Here is an 18,851-nt window from a genome sequence, read left to right on the forward strand (position 1 = left end):
AAATAAAATGCTATACCCAGGGGTGATGATGCACTCCAGTCCTTTCAGTGCCCACCGGTCTGCTTCTGTGCTTGCCAGCCCGAAATTTGACACTAATTAACATCATAGGCTGGTGAGTGCAGAAGTGGGAAAGCCTCGCCAGGAGGGAAGGAGGAGAAGAATATTGAAAAAATATACATAATTCTCAAAAAGGGGGAACAGGAGGTTAGAACTATCACAAGTGGAATAGAAAACAAAACAATATATTGGTTTCCTTAACTAATTGTCCTTTGTGATTATTCTATAGGGTTTTTGAAGGGAAGTATTTTGCTTTTTATATGGATTGGAGTTATTTGCTGCTCAGTACTGCCCTCTCTGGTTGTAAATCCATTGGAAATACAAAGAAGAATCCATTTTACCGCAACTGCTGCGATTTGTTATGTAGTTGCGACCTGCCGTAAGTCGGGATATTTCCTGTTGGGCCTCGTGGAGTAGGGAGTTTCTGCAGCTGCACAATGTTTAAGAAGTGAGTTTTTAATTTTACATCGTTGCTTCTATTTTCTTGTCAGAAATAATCATTTTTGTGATGTTCAGATTCCTAATGTTTGTTGTTTCGAACTTGTCCTTTTAACTTACTGCATTTGGATTTAATGGTTATTTTCTCATCCTCTGTGATAAATGTATTATTTAAATTAGTGCAATGGATTTGAAATAAAGATCAGGAATTCCGGGCTGTCCTTGTCCTTTTAGCGATTGGTGTAGGATTTTATCGAATTATTTCCCCCCCTCCCTTTTGCTCAATATTCGCGAAAACATGGATGTGCGTCTTTCGTGTTACAAGATCGCTGAATTCATGAAAAGGGGTTTGACAGTTTTTTTGTTTCCAGATCAGGTACTGATTAACTGAAGATCATTAAAAAAGTATCAGATCAGATTCATTTTGCACAGTTTCGTAATGGCTTCTCTTCTTACCGAATGGCTCACTGAGTTTATTTTGGGTGTAGCTGAGCCATAGCGACCAGGAAGGTCTTGGCCCAGAATTTGCGGTCGGGATGATGGTGAACTGGCAGCATTCGCCGTTATTTCGCCTTTGAAACTGACCGCAACTTCGGGATTTGGGAAATCCTGAAGTTGGGGTTCGTCATTCACTGCACCTTCATAAGCTGTGCTGTGACACCACCCTCCTCCCAAATCAGGGAAACTGAGGAAAACTTAGGATCTTCTGCAGTAATTACACTGTTAAATTCCCCACGAAAAGTAAGACCCAAAGGGATTAGGTGTAACCAGGGTTTTTACAGCATATTGACTGCTAAACAAAGGTTATGGCCCTGAAAAACTAATTTAAATTTTGTGCAGTGTCAAATTTATCCATTTTAATGTTAAAATTTAAAATTAAAAAAAAGTTTATTCATCTTAATTTCAGGTTTGTTTTTCCCCCATGTGAGAGCCCCAATCTTTGTTTTGCTCTCTAACATTTTTAAAAAGTTAGAATTTTAAGAGCTTACTCACTTCCTTGTTCACAGTCTGTGAGAATTCTGCATTTTGATTGGCTGCTTAGCTTGTTGACGTCACAGCAGCTCGTGCTAGGGGATTCCCACTAAACTCCGTTGATTTGAATTACACATCGGAAAACTCGAACTTCTCGACACATAGATCACGCGATCTTTATGCGAAGCTTACTTCGGGCCTGCATATCTTGGGCCCTTGTGTTCCCCATTGTATAATGGGGAACAAAGAAATGGCTGACTAATTAAATACATATTTTGGTTCTGTCTTCACAAAGGAGGACACAAATAACCTCCCAGAGATGTCAGGGAACATAGGGTCTGATGAAAGGGAGGAACTGAATGAAATCAGTATTTGTAGGGAAATGGTGTTAGGGAAGTTGATGGGATTGAAGGCCGATAAATCCCCAGGGCCTGATGATCTACATCCTAGGGTACTTAAGGAAGTGGTCCTAGAAATAGTCGATGCATTGCTGATCATCTTCCAACATTCGATGGAATCTGGAACAGTACCCATGGATTAGAGGGTAGCTAATGTTACCCCACTATTCAAAAAAGGTGGTAGAGAAAAAACGGGGAATTACAGACCGGTAAGCCTGACATCGGTAGTGGGGAAAATGCTAGAGTCCATTATAAAAGATGTACTAGCAGAGCACTTGGAAAACAGTGACAGGATCGGACAAAGTCAACATGGATTTACAAAAGGTAAATCGTGCTTGACTAATCTACTGGAATTTTTTGAGGATGTAACTGGTAAAATAGATAAGGGAGAACCAGTGGATGTGGTGTATTTGGACTTTCAGAAGGCTTTCGATAAGGTCCCGCGTAAGAGATTAGCGTGTAAAGTTAAGGCACATGGGATTGGGGGCAAGGTATTGACTTGGATAGAGAACTGCTTGGCAGTCAGAAAGCAAAGAGTTGGAATAAACGGCTCTTTTTCCGAGTGGCAGGCAGTGACTAGTGGGGTACCACAGGGATCGGTCCTTGGACCCCAGCTATTCACAATATATATTAATGATCTAGACAAGGGAACTAGATGTAATATCTCCAAATTTGCAGACGACACAAAGCTGGGTGGGCATGTGTGCTGTGAGGAGGATGCCGAGAAACTCCAGGATGATTTGGATAGGTTGGGTGATTGGGCAGAAGCATGGCAGATGCAATATAACATGGATAAATGTGAGGTTATCCACTTTGGTGTCAAAAACAGGAAGGCAGATTATCTGAATGGCAATAGATTGGGAGATGGGGAAGTGCAACGAGACCTGGGTGTCCTTGTGCACCAGTCGCTGAAGGTAAGCATGCAGTTGCAGCAGGCGGTTAAAAAGGCAAATGGTATGTTGGCCTTCGTACCGAGAGGGTTTGAGTACAGGAACAAGGATGTCTTGCTGCAGTTGTACAGGGCCTTGGTGAGACCGCACCTTGAGTATTGTGTGCAGTTTTGGTCGCCTTATCAGAGGAAGGATGTTCTTGCCATGGAAGGAGTTCAGCGAAGATTCACCAGGCTGATACCTGGGATGGCAGGAATGACGTATGAGGAGAGATTGGGTCGATTGGGCTTGTACTCGCTGGAGTTTAGAAGAATGAGAGGGGATCTCATTGAAACTTATAAAATTCTGACAGGACTGGACAGACTAGATGCAGGAAGGATGTTCCCGATGGTCGGGGAGTCCAGAACCAGGGGTCACAGTCTAAGGATAAGGGGTAAGCCATTTAGGACAGAAATGAGGAGGAATTTCTTCACCCAGAGAGTGGTGAACCTGTGGAATTCTCTACCACAGAAGGCAGTAGAGGCCAATTCATTTAAAATATATTCAAGCAGGAGTTGGATATATTTCTTAAGGCTAAAGGGATCAAGGGGTATGGGGAGAAAGCAGGGACCGGGTACTAAATTTGGATGATCAGCCATGATCGCATTCAATGTCGGAGCAGGCTCGAGGGGCCGAATGGCCTACTCCTGCTCTTATCTTCTATGTTTCTATGTAAGCTTACTTTAGGCCTGTATATCTTGGGCCCTTGTGTTCCAACCGCAGTCAGTGCTGAGTTAGTTAATCCCAGTGGTAGGGTTGTTACCGAGGAGTACTGTAGCCTATGATTAATGAGGGGAGGGATGGAATTGGCCAGGGTTCCTGTTGCTGATTTTTATCCAGTGACCCCTGATAGTGTGTGGCCATAGGGTGAGGACAGTATCAGGCTTGACTGACGTCCTCTATGGTCAAAGTGCCCGCTGACACTCGGTGTCTGGCCCATGCATGAAGAACGGCCACTTGAGTGAGGTACTGGATAGATAGATGCTGGTGGTTGTGGTAACAAACCCCAGCAAAGTCAGCATCTTCGGAAAGAGGGAAAGAACAATTTTAAAACTGTGTTTATAATGTCTCCAAATGATTGTATATGTTTGAAGTAGGAGTGGAGTGTGTCTATTGTGTTTTAGAAAACATCAGCAGTGAGAATGTTTCATTTGTTTTCTATCTTTAACAGATTTGATGAAAAGGAAAATGTTTCAAACTGCATCCAGCTGAAAACATCGGTTATTAAAGGCATTAAGAATCAACTGGTGGATCAGTTTCCAGTAATTGAGCCATGGTTGAACCAAATCATGCCAAAGAAGGACCCTGTAAAAATAGTAAAATGGTATCATTTAGTTTGTTTATATTCTAAATGTAAAGCAAATTTGGCTATTAAGTGATCTTTATCTCTCTCTCTCCTCTCTCAGTGCCTTTCTGGTCAGGAGGTTGGTGTGTTCCACACTTGCAGTCACTGCGCAGGTGGATTGTTCTGGCCTTTATGTTGCACCTGCCCATTCCATCCCATCTCCCAGTCACACTCTTTATCTGCCTCTTGACCCTTCACATTAATTTTTTCTGACTCCTAAATAATTATTTCTGTTTTTTTTTTACACTTGTTCAAGGACCCTCTCATCATTATTTTTATCCAACTCATTTTCAATATATACCTGTAGCACCAGAACTCAAAACACTTTCAGCTGCCTTCTTCAGTTTTCGAAGTCCAATTATCATATCCATACAGTGCTATTGATTACACAAGACTTAAACATTCTACTTCTTACTAGCTTGATTTTATCATTGCACAGAATCATCTTCACATTGTTTCTGAATTTGATGGATATGATTTGTGGCATGTAAATCAACATTGTCAGTAGACTTGGCAGTTTGGTACCAATATACTGAAGGAAATATTTCAAGATTACAAGATAAGTTCAGATGACGAAGGCCCTTTAGTCCATTTGATTTCACCCTTTCAGAATACCATCCAATTATCATCTTATTACAGCATCTAGTTGTTTCTTAAATGTGTCCCGTATCCTGCCCTCAACATCCTTACCTGGCTGTCCATCAGCCGTTGATTACTGTCTGTGCAAAGAAATAATTCCTGATATCTGATTTAAGTTAGTTCTCCGGTCATGCTGCCTTAGCGTATTGTAGTATTGGTAAGTTTACTTTCTCTATCCTGTTAAGTATCTTGTACTTCTATAAGGTTCCCTCTGAGATGTCTCTTTCTGAGTGTAAAGAACTATCGTTTATCAAATCATTCGTCATCACAGAATCACAGAAACCCCACAGTGCAGATAGAGGCCATTTCGGCCCATCGAGCCTGCACCGACACATATCCCACCCGATCCCTGTAACCCCTACACCAACACATATCCCACCCTATCCCTGTAACCCCACGTATTTAACCCCCCTAACACTAAGGGTCAATTTATCATAGCCAATCAACCTAACCTGCACATCTTTGGACTGTGGGAGGAAACCGGAGCACCCGGAGAAAACCCACGCAAACACGGGGAGAATGTGCAAACTCCACACAGACAGTCGCCCGAGGTCGGATTCGAACCCGGGTCTCTGGCGCTGTGAGGCAACAGTGCTAACCACTATGCCACCGTGCTGGCTCTTATGGTCACGCCTGACAAACCTGATAGAAATTTTTGAAGAGGTGATTAAAGTAGTGGACAGGGGAATGTCTATGGATGTTATTTATATAAACTTCCAGAAGGCATTTGATAAAGTCCCACATAAGAGACTGTTAACTAAGGCAGAAGCCCATGGAATTGAGGGCAAATTATTGACCTGGTTAGGGAATTGGCTGAGCGGCAGGAGACAGAGAGTAGGGATAATGGGCAGGTACTCTAATTGGCAGGAGGTGACTCGTGGTGTCCCGCAGGGATCTGTGTTGGGGCCTCAACTATTTGCAGTATTTATTAATGACTTGGATGGTGGCATAGAAAGTCATCTATCCAAATTTGCCGATGACACAAAGATCGGTGGCAGTGTAGGCAGTGTAGATGAAAGCATAAAAGATATTGACAGATTAAGTGAACGGGCAAAACTGTGGCAAATAGATTTCAATGTTGACAAATGTGAGGTCATCCACTTTGGACCTAAAAAGGATAGAACAGGGTACTTTCTAAATGGTGAAAGGCTAAAAACAGTCCAAAGAGACTTGGGGGTCCAGGTACCTAGATCATTAAAATGTCATGAACAGGTACAGAAAATAATCAAAAAGGCTAATGGGATGCTGGCCTTTATATCTAGAGTACAAGGGGGTAGAAGTTATGCTGCAGCTGTACAAAATCCTGGTTAGACCACAAATACAAAAGCAAAATACTGCGGATGCAGGAAATCTGAAATAAAAACAGAAAATGCTGGAAATACTTAGCAGGTCAGGTAGCATCTGTGGAGAGAGAAACAGAGTTAACATTTCAGGCTGATGACGATGGGTCTGTTTCTCTCTCCACAGATGCTGCCTGACCTGTTGAGTATTTCCAGCATTTTCTGTTTTTATTCCTGGTTAGACCACTGGGCAGTCCTAACCTGGCAGCTATGTCCTTCAGGACTCGGCCAGCTCAGTCAGTGGTGGTGCTACCGAGCCACTCTTGGTGGTGGACATTGAAGTTCCCCATCCAGAGTACATTCTGTGCCCTTGCTACTGTCAGTGCTTCTCAGTGTTCAACATGGAGGAATATTGATTCATCAGCTGAGGGAGGGCAGTAAGTGGTAATCAGCAGGAGGTTTCCTTGCCCGTGCTTGACCTAAAGCCATGAGACTTCATGGGGTCTGGAGTCAATGAGGACTCCCAGGGCCACTCTCTCCCGACTGTATACCACTGTGCTGACACCTCTGGTGGGTCTGTCCTGCCGGTGGGACAGGACATACCCAGGGTTGATGATGGAGGAATATGGGACATTGGCTGAAAGGTATGATTCTGTGAGTACGACTATGTCAGACTGTTGCTTGACTAGTCTGTGGGACAGATCTCCCAATTTTTGCACAGGTCTCCAGATGTTGGTGAGGAGGACTTTGGCACACCCAGCCCCAGTCAACCCTGCAATGTCGTGTCCGAAGCCGGTGCCGAGGTTGATGCTGGGTGGTCTGTCCGGTTTTATTCTTATTATTGTTTTTCGTAGCGGTTGTGTACAACTGAGTGGCTTACTAGACCATTTCAAAGGGCAGTTAAGAGTCAACCACAGCTTTGGGTCTGGAGTCACATGTAGGCCAGACCAGGTAAGGACGGCAGATTTCCTTCCCTAAAGGACATTAGTGAACCAGATGGGTTTTTACGACAATCCGGTTGTTTCATGGTCACCATTACTGATACTAGCTTTTTATTCCAGATTTATTTAATTAACTGAATTTAAATTCCCCAGCTGCCGTGGTGGGATTTGAACTCACGTCTCTGGATCATTAGTTCAGGCCTCTGGATCACTAGTCCAGTAACATAACCATTATGCTACTGTTCCCCAGAAAATTTGTGAAAAGGTTAATTTTAAAATAAAAAGAAGAAATGCCACTTGTGCGAATTGCCATGGACTGTCTATGTCCATGGAACTGTATCCCAGTGTGGGATGGTGCCTGCAGGAGATGAGGGGGGAAAAATCCTTCTTGTATTTATCACACTGATTTAAAAAAAAAATGAAAGGCAGTGCTGCACCTTGGTTTTTATCTCAAGGTGGAATTGAAGGGATAAGATCCAGGTTTATACCTAGTTTCTCCATGTAAAGGGAATAACAGTCTGTACAGACAATACTGAACTAAATTACACAGGTCCTCACAGTAAGGACCTGTAACATGCTGCAGTAGCTTCTCATAGTTGTATCAACTTGGTTCAGTTGGTAGCACTTTAACTCTGGGTCAAAAGATTATGAGGTTTTGACTCCTAATCTAGGCTGATACTGTAGTGTAGCAATGATGGAATGCTGTCTTGTTGAAGGTGCGATCTCTTGGGTGAAATTTTAGACCATGGTCACATCTCCCTGTTCCCGTGATGTTGATGATCCCACTACAATATTCAAGGAAGACCAGAAGGCTGTCCCGGTGTCTTGACCAACATTCTTCCTGCTAACCAGCAAAAAAATTGGTTGTTCATCTCATTGCTGTGTGTGGCATGTTGCTAATGTAGAATGGCTGCCTACCTGAGAACAATCACCCTACTTCAAAAAGTAATGAATTATATGTGAAAGTCTTTGAAATGTTGTGATGAAATGAGGGACTATGCAAATACAAGTATTACAGATAAACACTTGAATAAATAAATTACTTCATATCCTAAGTACCATAAATTTAATGAATATATAAAATGTCGCTGATTATTTTTAAAATTGCAGAACAATGTAAGTAACTTGGGCATAATTTTTAAATAGTTATTATTTTCACAACTTGAGAGCCTGATATTCCATTTTCCTTCTCTCTGTTTGTAGCCATGAACATATAGAAATCCTGACTGTTAATGGAGAATTGCTGTTCTTCAGACAGAGGGAGGGACCTTTCTACCCCACCTTAAGATTACTTCACAAATGTAGGTTGACTGCCTTTAAGTGTATTTGGAGGACTAGTAAACTCACTAATATTTACTTTGTGGAAATGATGCTGTCTGTCCCCATATGTGTTTTAATTTTTAAAAAGCTACGTCCCAAGTGGTATGATTATTTTGAAAGAATGGATGTTCCATTATTTTCTACATGGTTTTATATTTTTACAAACTTTGGTTAAAGAAATTCAGTCCTTGCAGAAGAGACTGATGCAGTGAGTTAGTACACCATTATTCATTTTTATGACCTGGATTGCTCCTGAAGTGGAGTCTTAATTTGGGTGTCAGGTCACCAATCTCACTTCTGAGTGCACTAAAGACAGGTGGTGTGAGACGGGGGGCAGTCTTAAGTTGGTTAAGCGTCACACCGAGTGCAGCATAACTACTCAGACTGTTGCAGAATTAAGTGTAAAAAAATTCTACATAGCCCACCATACTCCTTCTGGCTCTCCTGATGTTACAATTTAACTAGACAGGAAAATAAGCTCTACTCATGCATGTTGCACATGTGCACAGAGCTCCTTTTATTGCTCGATAGACAGCAAGGCACAGTCAGCAGTGTGACGGAGTCTGCCGTCAATGCATCACACTCGACGTGTTTTGGTCCCTTAAGTCCAAGGGACGCAGACTTAAACGTCTTTGGTGGACAACTGGTCCAATCATCCATCACCAGATTTGGCTAGGTCATATAAAGCACTACTGGGTCCTGCTCTCCATCACTAAAACCGCCCACCGTTCTAAGATCATCCAGGACGGCAAAAGTAACACCAGGCTTCTCTTCGCCACTAACCGCCTTCTCAAACCACTCTCCCCTGCCTCCTCCTCCCTCACCTCCAACAATAAATATGAGGAGCTCATGGACTTTTTTGTTAGAAAGACCGACAACATCTATTCAACTGCTTCTCCTTTCGATTCCCTCCCTTCCCCTAGCCTACCGGACCTTACTTCCTCTCCATTTTCCCCCTGCCCTAACCCTAGATTTGCATATTTCTCTAATTTCTCTCCTTTCTCCCCTCTTGCCCTTTCAGAGCTGATCTTGTCAATGAGACCAACCTCCTGCTCTCGCGACCCTCTTCCCACTAAATTGTTGACCCCCCAACTTTCCTTCCTGGCTTCCATGTTAGAAGATATTGTTAACGGTTCTCTCTCCTCAGATATTGTCCCCTTTCCTTCAAATCTGCCGTCAAATCCCTCCAATCAGGCTTCCGCCCCGCCCCACCACAGTACTGAAACTGCTCTTACCAGGGTAACAAATGACATCCTAATTGACTGCGACCAAGGTAATCTATCCCTCCTTGTCCTTCTGGGCCTGTCTGCAGCCTTTGACCCCGTTGACCACAAAATTCTACTCCAATGCCTCTCCACTGTCGTCCAGCTGGATGGGACTGCACTTGCCTGATTTCATTCCTATCCATAGAATCACCTGCAATAGCTTCTCTTCCCACTCCCGCACTGTCACCTCTGGTGTCCCACAAGGATCTATCCTTGGCCCCCTTCTATTTCTTATCTACATGCTGCCCCTTGGTGACATCCGACAGCACAACGTGAGATTTCACATGTATGCTGATGATACCCAGCTCTACCTCTCCTCCACCTCTCTCGAACCCTCCATCGTCTCTATACTATCAGACTGCTCGTCCGACATGCAGCACTGGACGAGTAGAAATTTCCTCCAATTAAATATCGGCAAGACCGAAGCCACTGTCTTCGGTTCACATCACAAACTTAGTTTCCTTTCCACTGATTCGATCTCTCTCCCTGGCAATTGTCTAAGGCTGACCAAGCCTGTTCGCAACCTTGGTGTCATATTTGATCATGGATTGAGCTTCCTGCCTCATATCCGTTCTAACATTAAAACCGCCCATTTCCACCTGAGTAATATCGTCCGTCTCCACCTTTATCTCCACTTATTTGCTGCCAAAACCCTCATCCATGCCTTTATCACCTCTAGACTTGACTATTCCAACACACTCCTGGCTGTCCTTAGTTCTACCCTCTTGCGGTCATCCAAAACTCTGCCGCCCGTGTGCTAACTCTCACCAAGTCCTGCTCACACATCTCCCCTGTGCTTGCTAGCCTACATTGGCTCCCAGTTAAGCAATGCCTCGATTTTAAAATTCTCCTCCTTGTCCCTGTAATCTCCTCCAGCCCTATAATTCCCTAGACCTCTGCGCTCCACCTGTTCTGGTATCTTGAACATCGCCAATTTTAAATGCTCCACCATTGGCGGTCTTGGTCCTAAGCCTTGTTGTTTTTTGATAACGCTCCTGTGAAGCCTAAGTTGTTGTCTCAGATCAGTACCTGCCATTTAATCACACTATTGTATACAGATCATAATTAATAGCTTATTTTCATTGTCATCCTTATTACTGGTTATTTTTGAAATCAAGCTGCAAAAATATTGGGAAGTCTCTCAATTTTCCAAATTTATTAAAGCAGTGATTTTATCAGCACCCATTTAGCCCCCCACACCTGAAAGTGACTCAAAAGTTATCAACATTCATTGAAGAGTGAGAACGAAAGTTATAGCACTAATATTTATTTAAAGAAAAGAGGAAATTAAAATTGTTTTCATCTAGAACATTGATCAGCTGCCCTGCAATACAAGATCCTGGCAAACTGATTTCTGCTGTTGACTAAATGGTATAAGAAATTAAAAGTCAATGTGGGTAAAGTTGTATTTTAAAGAACACTCATTTAATCACTAATAAAAAAAGATGAGTCTGGACCCAAAAATGCGCAGGATGCATTTGAGTATCTGCCTGCCTACCTCCTTCCCGGAAGACGCAATGAAGGACCTACCGGCAAGGGAGCCAATATAAAATTTAAGAACAAATTTCACTCCTTTTAAGGGTTTAAGCTGCCTCCCTGCTCTGGACCCCCTCCTCCCTCTCTTTACCTTCCCAAACTGGTTGTGTCCACATGCACCGTTCTGGAGGCTGATGCACCCGATCTCTCGAGTAAATCAGCCTCCAGACACATGGTTAGTCCCATATAGTATGGGGAAATAGGAAAGGGGGGGCTCTATGCCTTACAAGGACAAGCGGGAATTCCCATTTCGGGTCAAGACCCGGCATGGTCATGTCGAGCCTTTTTCCAAGCCATTGTGCCAGAGTTTATGGAGGGAGCCTGGCTTAATGGCCCAGTAAATTTGGCTCCTCTGTATGTAAATGGTAATCAATGGGAATCATACATTCTGATGAAAAGACCAATTCGTTTGGATGGAGAAAACATTTAGTGCTTTTTATCATATCCTTCCAGAATATTAACCGTACCATCTTTTACAGCTTTTACATAATTTAAACAGGCAGAAAAGATCTCGGTTTTGCATCTCATCTAAATGGCTCTCAATACTGCAATCGAGGGCCAGCTGAGGTTAAATGCTCAAGTCCTGATTTGTGCCTTGAACACGCTACCTTCTGATACAGGTTAGAGTGCTACCAACTGAGCCAAGCTGACACAAGTTAAATAAACTTTGCATTAACTGTCAGATTGTGGCTTCCTCAATGGCCTAATGCATAAAGACACTGCTTTGTGTAGCACTAAGCCAATGGTTCTCAAACTTTGTTGGCTAAGTCCCAGTACTTGCCTCTCTCACTCCACCGGCTGTAATGGTACCATTTGATCTGTCTGACAAACAGGGGATCATCTAAGAAAGCACAGAGCAAAAGAAATGAATTTGGATCAGCAGTCAATCTCACTATATTGTACATTTTCAAGGTTCCCGCTCCTGATTGCTCTGCAGCGACCCCTGGTAAATCATATACGTGTGAATGTTGGGTGTGAGCAGGATAAGGCCAAGCTGTGATGCCACCATGGTTAGTCCATGGACTCTCACTGTCTAAGCTCATGAAAAATGGCCAGTTGGGCAAGATCCCAGCAAAGAGTCAAAATCTTCAGGATAGGAGGAGACAAAATTAAAAAGAGCCATTTTAAATTGAGTACAGGGGAAGTTTTTTTGCCAAGTTCTTTTGGGATGGGTTTAAGGTAGAGCCTTAGCCTAGATTATCCTTTAACTATAATTTATGCACAAACATGACTTGAGGTATGTATTTTGTGACTTAACAGTAATTGGGTTGTAATGAAAATGTTTGACCTAGAAGCATTTAGTGTAAGTATAATTTTATTGATGATCTCCAATTCTTCATTACAGATCCTGTTATCTTGCCACATCAGCAGGTCGATAAAGGGGCCATCAAGTTTGTGCTCAGCGGGGCCAATATCATGTGTCCTGGTCTAACTTCTCCCGGAGCTAAGCTTCATCCAGCTGACACTGACACAATAGTTGTATCCATGATGTGACACATTTATTTACCTGAAAACAAGTACAGATTCTATTTCTATTTCTAGACTTGACTATTTCAACACACTCCTGGCTAGCCTCCTACATTCTACCCTCTGTAAACTTGAGATCATCCAAAACTCGGCTGCCCATGTCCTAACTCGCACCAAGTCCCATTCACCATCACCCCTGTGTTCGCTGACCTATATTAGCTCCTGGTTAAGCAACACTTCGATTTTTAAAATTCTCATTCTTGTTTTCAAATTCCTCCATGGCCTCACCCCCTCCCCATCTCTGTAATTTCCTCCAGCCCTACAACCACCCACCCCCGCCCCCCGAGAACTCTGTGTTCCGCCAATCCTGGCGGCCGTGCCTTCAGCTGCCAAGGCCCTAAGCTCTGGAATTCCCTCCCTAAACCACTTGGCCTCTACTTCTCTTTTCTCCTTTAAGATGCTCCTTAAAACCTACTTCTTTGACCAAGCCCTGCCTTAATATCTCCTTAAGTGGCTCGGTGTCAAACTTTGTTTGATAACTCTGCTCTGAAGCACCTTGGGATGTTATGCTAAGTTAAAGGTGCTATATAAATGCAAGTTGTTGTTGTAAAATAAAAAGTATTAACATCTGATTTATAAGGGAAAAATGATTTGCACATTGAATTGTTTTACTGTATCATCACCATCTTCATAGCAATCGGCAATTTAATCTGTTTATATATCAGTCCTTCAAAAAGTTGTGATAATTCGGGTAATACTTAGGGTAAAGTACTTACCATAGGATATATAATGTAGGTTTCATGTGGTTGGCAAATGATTGAACCAGATTATTAGTCACATTCACAGGTTTTTATTTTGTTTCTTTCTAATTCCCCGACCACCTTCCCCCACCCCCCGAATCCATTGACTCTTCGGTGTAGAGGTGCTGGGGCACTGGCAGCTCTCCAGTACTTCACCTAAGTGATCATTATTGGTGTGTCAACCTTGATAGTGAGTGTTGACTAGCTATTCAATCTTGGAGGTCAAAACCGAGGAGCCAGATTCTGTCCTCACCTGACGTTGATTCATGTATGTTGCAGCATGCTCACTTGCTAGCAATCGGAAGCGTGAAAGCTAGATGTTTTTTCTCTCCCTATCCCAGAAGCATCGATGCCAGTTATAGTGTTCCAACTGCTGCCCTGACTGAGATGAAATAAGCTTTATCAATTCATCAAAAAATTACAAATTCTGCAAAGCAACTCTGATACAGAACTGTTTTTATTTTTACAATCTGGGAAATTTACAAATAGCCAATTTTTTAAAATTCCAAATGTGCAAATTTTACTTTACTATTGGAAAGAACAAAACAAGATAATTGTGTGAAATATTGCTTAATCCACAAAAAAATATATTAAAAATCTTATCTCTGCATGCATCTCCTGTCAACTTTTCACATTATAAATTCAGTGCCACTACTAATGGAGAGGGGTGTAATTACCTGGAGTTGATTCTGTCTTCATCACTGGCCCTTGCTGTTGTACGGCTGCATTCTCCTTTACTTTTTTCTCCCATGTCCTACCTGGGCAGGCCACACGTTCCCCATGGATTGAAAACTAATCCATTGGGAGAGTTCTTTTACAGTATTTAATTCTTGATTAGGTAATTGGGGATGCCCTTATTAGGACTAGAGTAAAAAAAAAAGCAATAATGAACACCAGATTTCATACATTTTTATTTGAAACATTTTATTTTTCTATTTAAGAAAATAGCAAAAGCACAGGTCTTTTCCTGTCAGTCATTGTTAGTACGTAAGTAGTTTTGCTTTACTCTTTTGGTACCTGAATGTTTCCTGAACTGAATATTCTTAAGGCTATTATGGCAGAAGGCAAACAACATGCACTGTCCGTGGGAGTCATGAAGATGCCAGCAGATAAAATGTAAATATATCTTAACTTTCTTTGGTGTTTTATTAGTTTAAGGAAAATCTGGTCATACAGTGAGTTACACAGTGACCTATCACCCCTGAGATCCAGCTGAAGCTGGTGGGAAGAAAGCAAAATGAGTTTGAAAGTCTCAATCCAGTTCCTAGTAGGTATGGCCCATAAAACAAAAATGCCCTCAATTTCGCACACATTGACAATCTCACTCGGCGGCTGTAGGATGTCAACCTGGTGCACAGTGAAGAGTGCTCTGCTGAGGTGAGAATTGAGACACACTGTTAGGGCAGAGAAGAGGGCGCTTTACTCTGCATCTATACTTGTGCCCTCTGCTTAATGCCGTTGCTTTGAAGTTGAAAACATAACATATTAGTACAAAGTTGCATTCATAAATTTGTCACTCCAACTATGATTTTTCAAGGAGGAAGGCCCATACAGACAGGCCTTCAGTGGTGACTGCTCATTTACGACCGAACCCAAAATGGCAGCTCTGACCCAAATGCTGCAGGAACCCTGGGTCTTGGCGCCTCCACCAACTTGAACGTTACTTTTTGTTTAAGGTTACCACCAACAGCAAATAGGATAACTGAAAGCCAGAGTGAGGAGACTTCATTCCATCAGTTGAAACTGGATTCAGTATTGGAAGCCAGACGAATGAATGCCATGATCACCCACTGCCACATTTTTGTTTTCCTTTTTTAAAAAAGAAATCCTCACTTTTTGTAAACTTTTGAAAAATCAATACAGCAAAGGAAATTGTCAATATTCTGTACTCCATGATGACTATTGAGCCATCAAGAATGGCTGTTGGTTGAGAGCACGTGCTGAGCTGACATGACATTAGGCTGAGGTTTTTGTTTCTAGATGTTAGTCGACAGTTGATTGATAAAGTGTGTTTTCTTTTTTGGTACTGGTTTAGAAAGTCTCATTAACATGGAGAAACAAATTGTAGCGCGCTCTGTTATTCCTGTGGAGACACGTTCCACAGAGGGCTACAAGCAGTCATGTTGACCATCAGCCGACCTGTTGATAGTTATGGGACAGACTTGCTTGCCTATGTCACTGCACTTCAAAAGGAATTTGTTGTGTGTAACATATTGAATCATTTTGATGTAATAAAGAGCTTATATAAATGCAGGGATTATTATACACTTTGATATCTCATGGGGTTACTTATGGAGGAAAACATTGGTTTTGATAATTTTGGTGGACTTGCTGTTCAATTTAACCTAGTGGCTGACTTGGGAAGACTGGTGAGCATAGAACTGAAAAAAGTCACTGAAGCTGCTTTTTGATATCAATCGTGGCAACATAATTGTTAAGTCCACTGGTTGGCTGTATGGGTTAGATTCGAAAGCGACAACAGCTTAAAATGAAACCTTTAAAAAAATAGATTGAAGAAATGAATTCTGTTCATATACAAACTGTCCAATCCCTTTTGATTGATTTTTTTTTTGTATGTTTCTTTTTCTCCACAGTGAACAAGTTAACAAAGGTATTGGAATTGAGAACATGCATTATTTAAATGATGGTCTCTGGCACATGAAAACGTACAAATAACACGAATGCCAGCAATGCGAGATTTCTGCTGTAAGGGGAAAATGGGCAGACCAGCCGCAAGACACGTAGACATTTGCAATATTGCATTTTAAGAATTGTATTTTTTTTTCTTTGCATAAACCCAATACAGGTACTTCAGGGGGAAAAAAATCTAATTTGTTTTCATCTGTCCTGGAGTTATCACTCTGTTTAAACCTGTCCACCTTACAAGAGGACTTCTAACCACATCATGGCATGCAGCAAAAAAATACTACTGTCATGCTCAACAAGTTGACTTCTGTTGTTACATCAAATAGTATCACAATGCAGATGTCTTTAGCTTGTACAGTGGGTTTGTACAAATATGGTTGCATAGTTGAAATTTCTGAATATGTTCATTAAATTAATATCCAAGATTATACAATGTTTATTTTATTTTAAAGAAATTTGCGGATGATCACATTTTTGTAATTCCACCATTGGAGAGTACTGCGATGTTATTAGGTTTTACCTGGGTATTTCTCTTGTACTGTAAGCACCTCACTCCTGATAAACTGGTGTGTTACTTTACCCACAATCACAGAAGAAGGCCATTTGGCCTGTCAAGCCTATGCCGGCTTTCTGCAAGAGCACTTCAGCTAGTCCCAATCCCCCACCTTTTCCTTGTAGCCCTGAAAATGTTTTTTCTTCAGGTACTTATCCAATTCCCTTTTGAAAGCCACGATTGAATCTGCCTCCACCACTTTTTCAGGTAGTGCATTCCAGATCCTAACCACTCGCTGCGTAAAAAAGTTTTTCCTCATGTCGCCTTTGGTTCTTTTGCCAATCACCTTAAATCTGTGTCCTTTGGTTCTCGACCCGCCAATGGGAACAGTTTCTCTCTACTCTGTCTACACCCCTCATGATTTTGAACATCTCTATTAAATCTCTCAACCTTCTCTGCTCTGGGGAGAACAACCCCAGCTTCTCCAGTCTATCCACGTAACTGAAGTCCCTCATCCCTGGAGCCATTTTCGTAAATCTTTTCTGCACCCTCTCAAGACCTTCACATCCTTCCTAAAGTGCGATGCCCAGAATTGGACACAATACTCCAGTTGAGGCCGAACCAGTGTTTTATAAAGGTTCATCATAACTTCCTTGCTTTTGTACTCTATGCCTCTATTTATGAAGTCCAGGATCCCATATGCTTTTTTAACTGCTTTCTTAACCTGTCCTGCCACCTTCAACGATTTGTGCACATATACCCCCAGCTCTCCCTGTTCATGCACCCCATTTAGAATTGTACCCTTTAGTTTATATTGCCTCTCCTCGTTCTTCCTACCCAAATGTATTACTTCGCACTTTTCTGCGTTAAATTTCATCTGCCACATGTCCGCCCATTCCACCAGCCTGTCTATGTCTTCTTGAAGCCTATCACTATCCTCCTCACTGTTCACTATACTTGCAAGTTTTGTGTCATCTGCAAATTTTGAAATTGTGCCCTGTACACCCAAGTCCAAGTCATTAATATATATCAAGAAAAGCAGTGGTCTTAATACTGACCCCTGGGGAACACCACTGTGTACCTTCTTCCAGTTCAATAAACAACCGTTCACCAGTGCTCCCTGTTTCCTGTCACTTAGCCAATTTTGTACCGATGCTGCCACTGTTCCTTTTATTCCATGGGCTTCAACTTTTCTGGCAAGCCTATTATGTGGCACTTTATTAAACGCCTTTTGGGAGTTCATGTACACATCAACCGCATTGCCCTCATCAACCCTTTCTGTTACCTCATCAAAAAACTCAAATCAAGTTAGTTAAAGACGATTTGCCTTTTAACAAATCTGTGCTGGCTTTCCTTAATTCCAAGTGATTGTTAATATTGTCCCGGATTATCGTTTCCAAAAGCTTCCCCACTCCCGAGGTTAAACTGACTGGTCTGTAGTTGCTGGGTATATCCTTACACACTTTTTTGAACAAGGGTGTAACATTTCCAGTCCTCTGGCACCACCCCTGTATCTATGGAGGATTGGAAGATTATGGCCAATACCTCTGCAATTTCCACCTTTACTTCCCATAGCATCCTAGAATACATCCCATCCGGTCCTGGTGACTTATCTACAAGTACGGACAGCCTTTCTAGGACCTATATCAATTTTTATCTCATCCAGTATCTCAACTACCTCATCTTTCATTTTTTTCAGTTCCGGTGAAGAGCTGTGTGCCAAAACATGAATTTATCTGTCTCTCCACTGACTTGCTGTTTGCTTCTAGCATTTTTTACCTTTCATTAAATCTAGATTGTTTCCCATAGTATAACTCTATAATCGGAATATCTGTAATGGTCCACACAGCTCCCCATTAGCTGAGAAGGCAGAACAGGTGAACTGGGAGTACACTGCCTGGGTTATACCTCATCCTTTTAAAATTGAAAATTTGGTTGCAGGAGATCGCAAGGTATCTCATATAGTTGAATTCAGTTGATGTAATGATTTCCTGAACCTCTGCCCTCCAGGTGCGCTGAATTTGACAGATTTTGGAATGAAGCTAGCAGTCTTTGTTAAGAGATTTGGATTTGTTTCACAATCAAAACCTCTTTGCATGGGAATAATGTCTTAGGTTTTGCATACTTGATCATAATGGCCTGGATTTTGCATTGAGAGTAACAGTGAGGCTAATAGTGCTCGCTGTTACTATGGAGTAAATCGGACAGTAACTTCCGGAGCATATGCATGCGCAGTTAAACGCGGAAATCCGGAAGTTGCAGTCGGAGTTACCCTGCTCCTCCACAGACTGCGCTATACCAGTACCTCGTCGATAGACTCGGCAT

The 18,851-nt window shown here is 42.1% G+C and overlaps 1 protein-coding gene across 1 annotated transcript; it reads left to right on the forward strand.

The window, feature by feature from the left end:
- The first annotated feature begins 396 nt into the window (after positions 1-396).
- Positions 397-16,466, forward strand: mcts1 (MCTS1 re-initiation and release factor). Its single transcript, XM_085998744.1, has 6 exons — positions 397-505; positions 3,966-4,118; positions 8,203-8,300; positions 12,466-12,599; positions 14,436-14,503; positions 15,982-16,466. Exons 1-6 carry the CDS (start codon positions 495-497, stop codon positions 16,061-16,063), a joined length of 546 nt encoding a protein of 181 aa, XP_085854870.1. The 5' UTR covers positions 397-494; the 3' UTR covers positions 16,064-16,466.
- The last annotated feature ends 2,385 nt before the right edge of the window (positions 16,467-18,851 follow it).

The sequence above is a fragment of the Somniosus microcephalus genome, chromosome 1, assembly GCF_052327205.1.
Source record: "Somniosus microcephalus isolate GS21.2 chromosome 1, FLI_Smic_1.0, whole genome shotgun sequence".
NCBI classification, from domain to species: domain Eukaryota; kingdom Metazoa; phylum Chordata; class Chondrichthyes; order Squaliformes; family Somniosidae; genus Somniosus; species Somniosus microcephalus.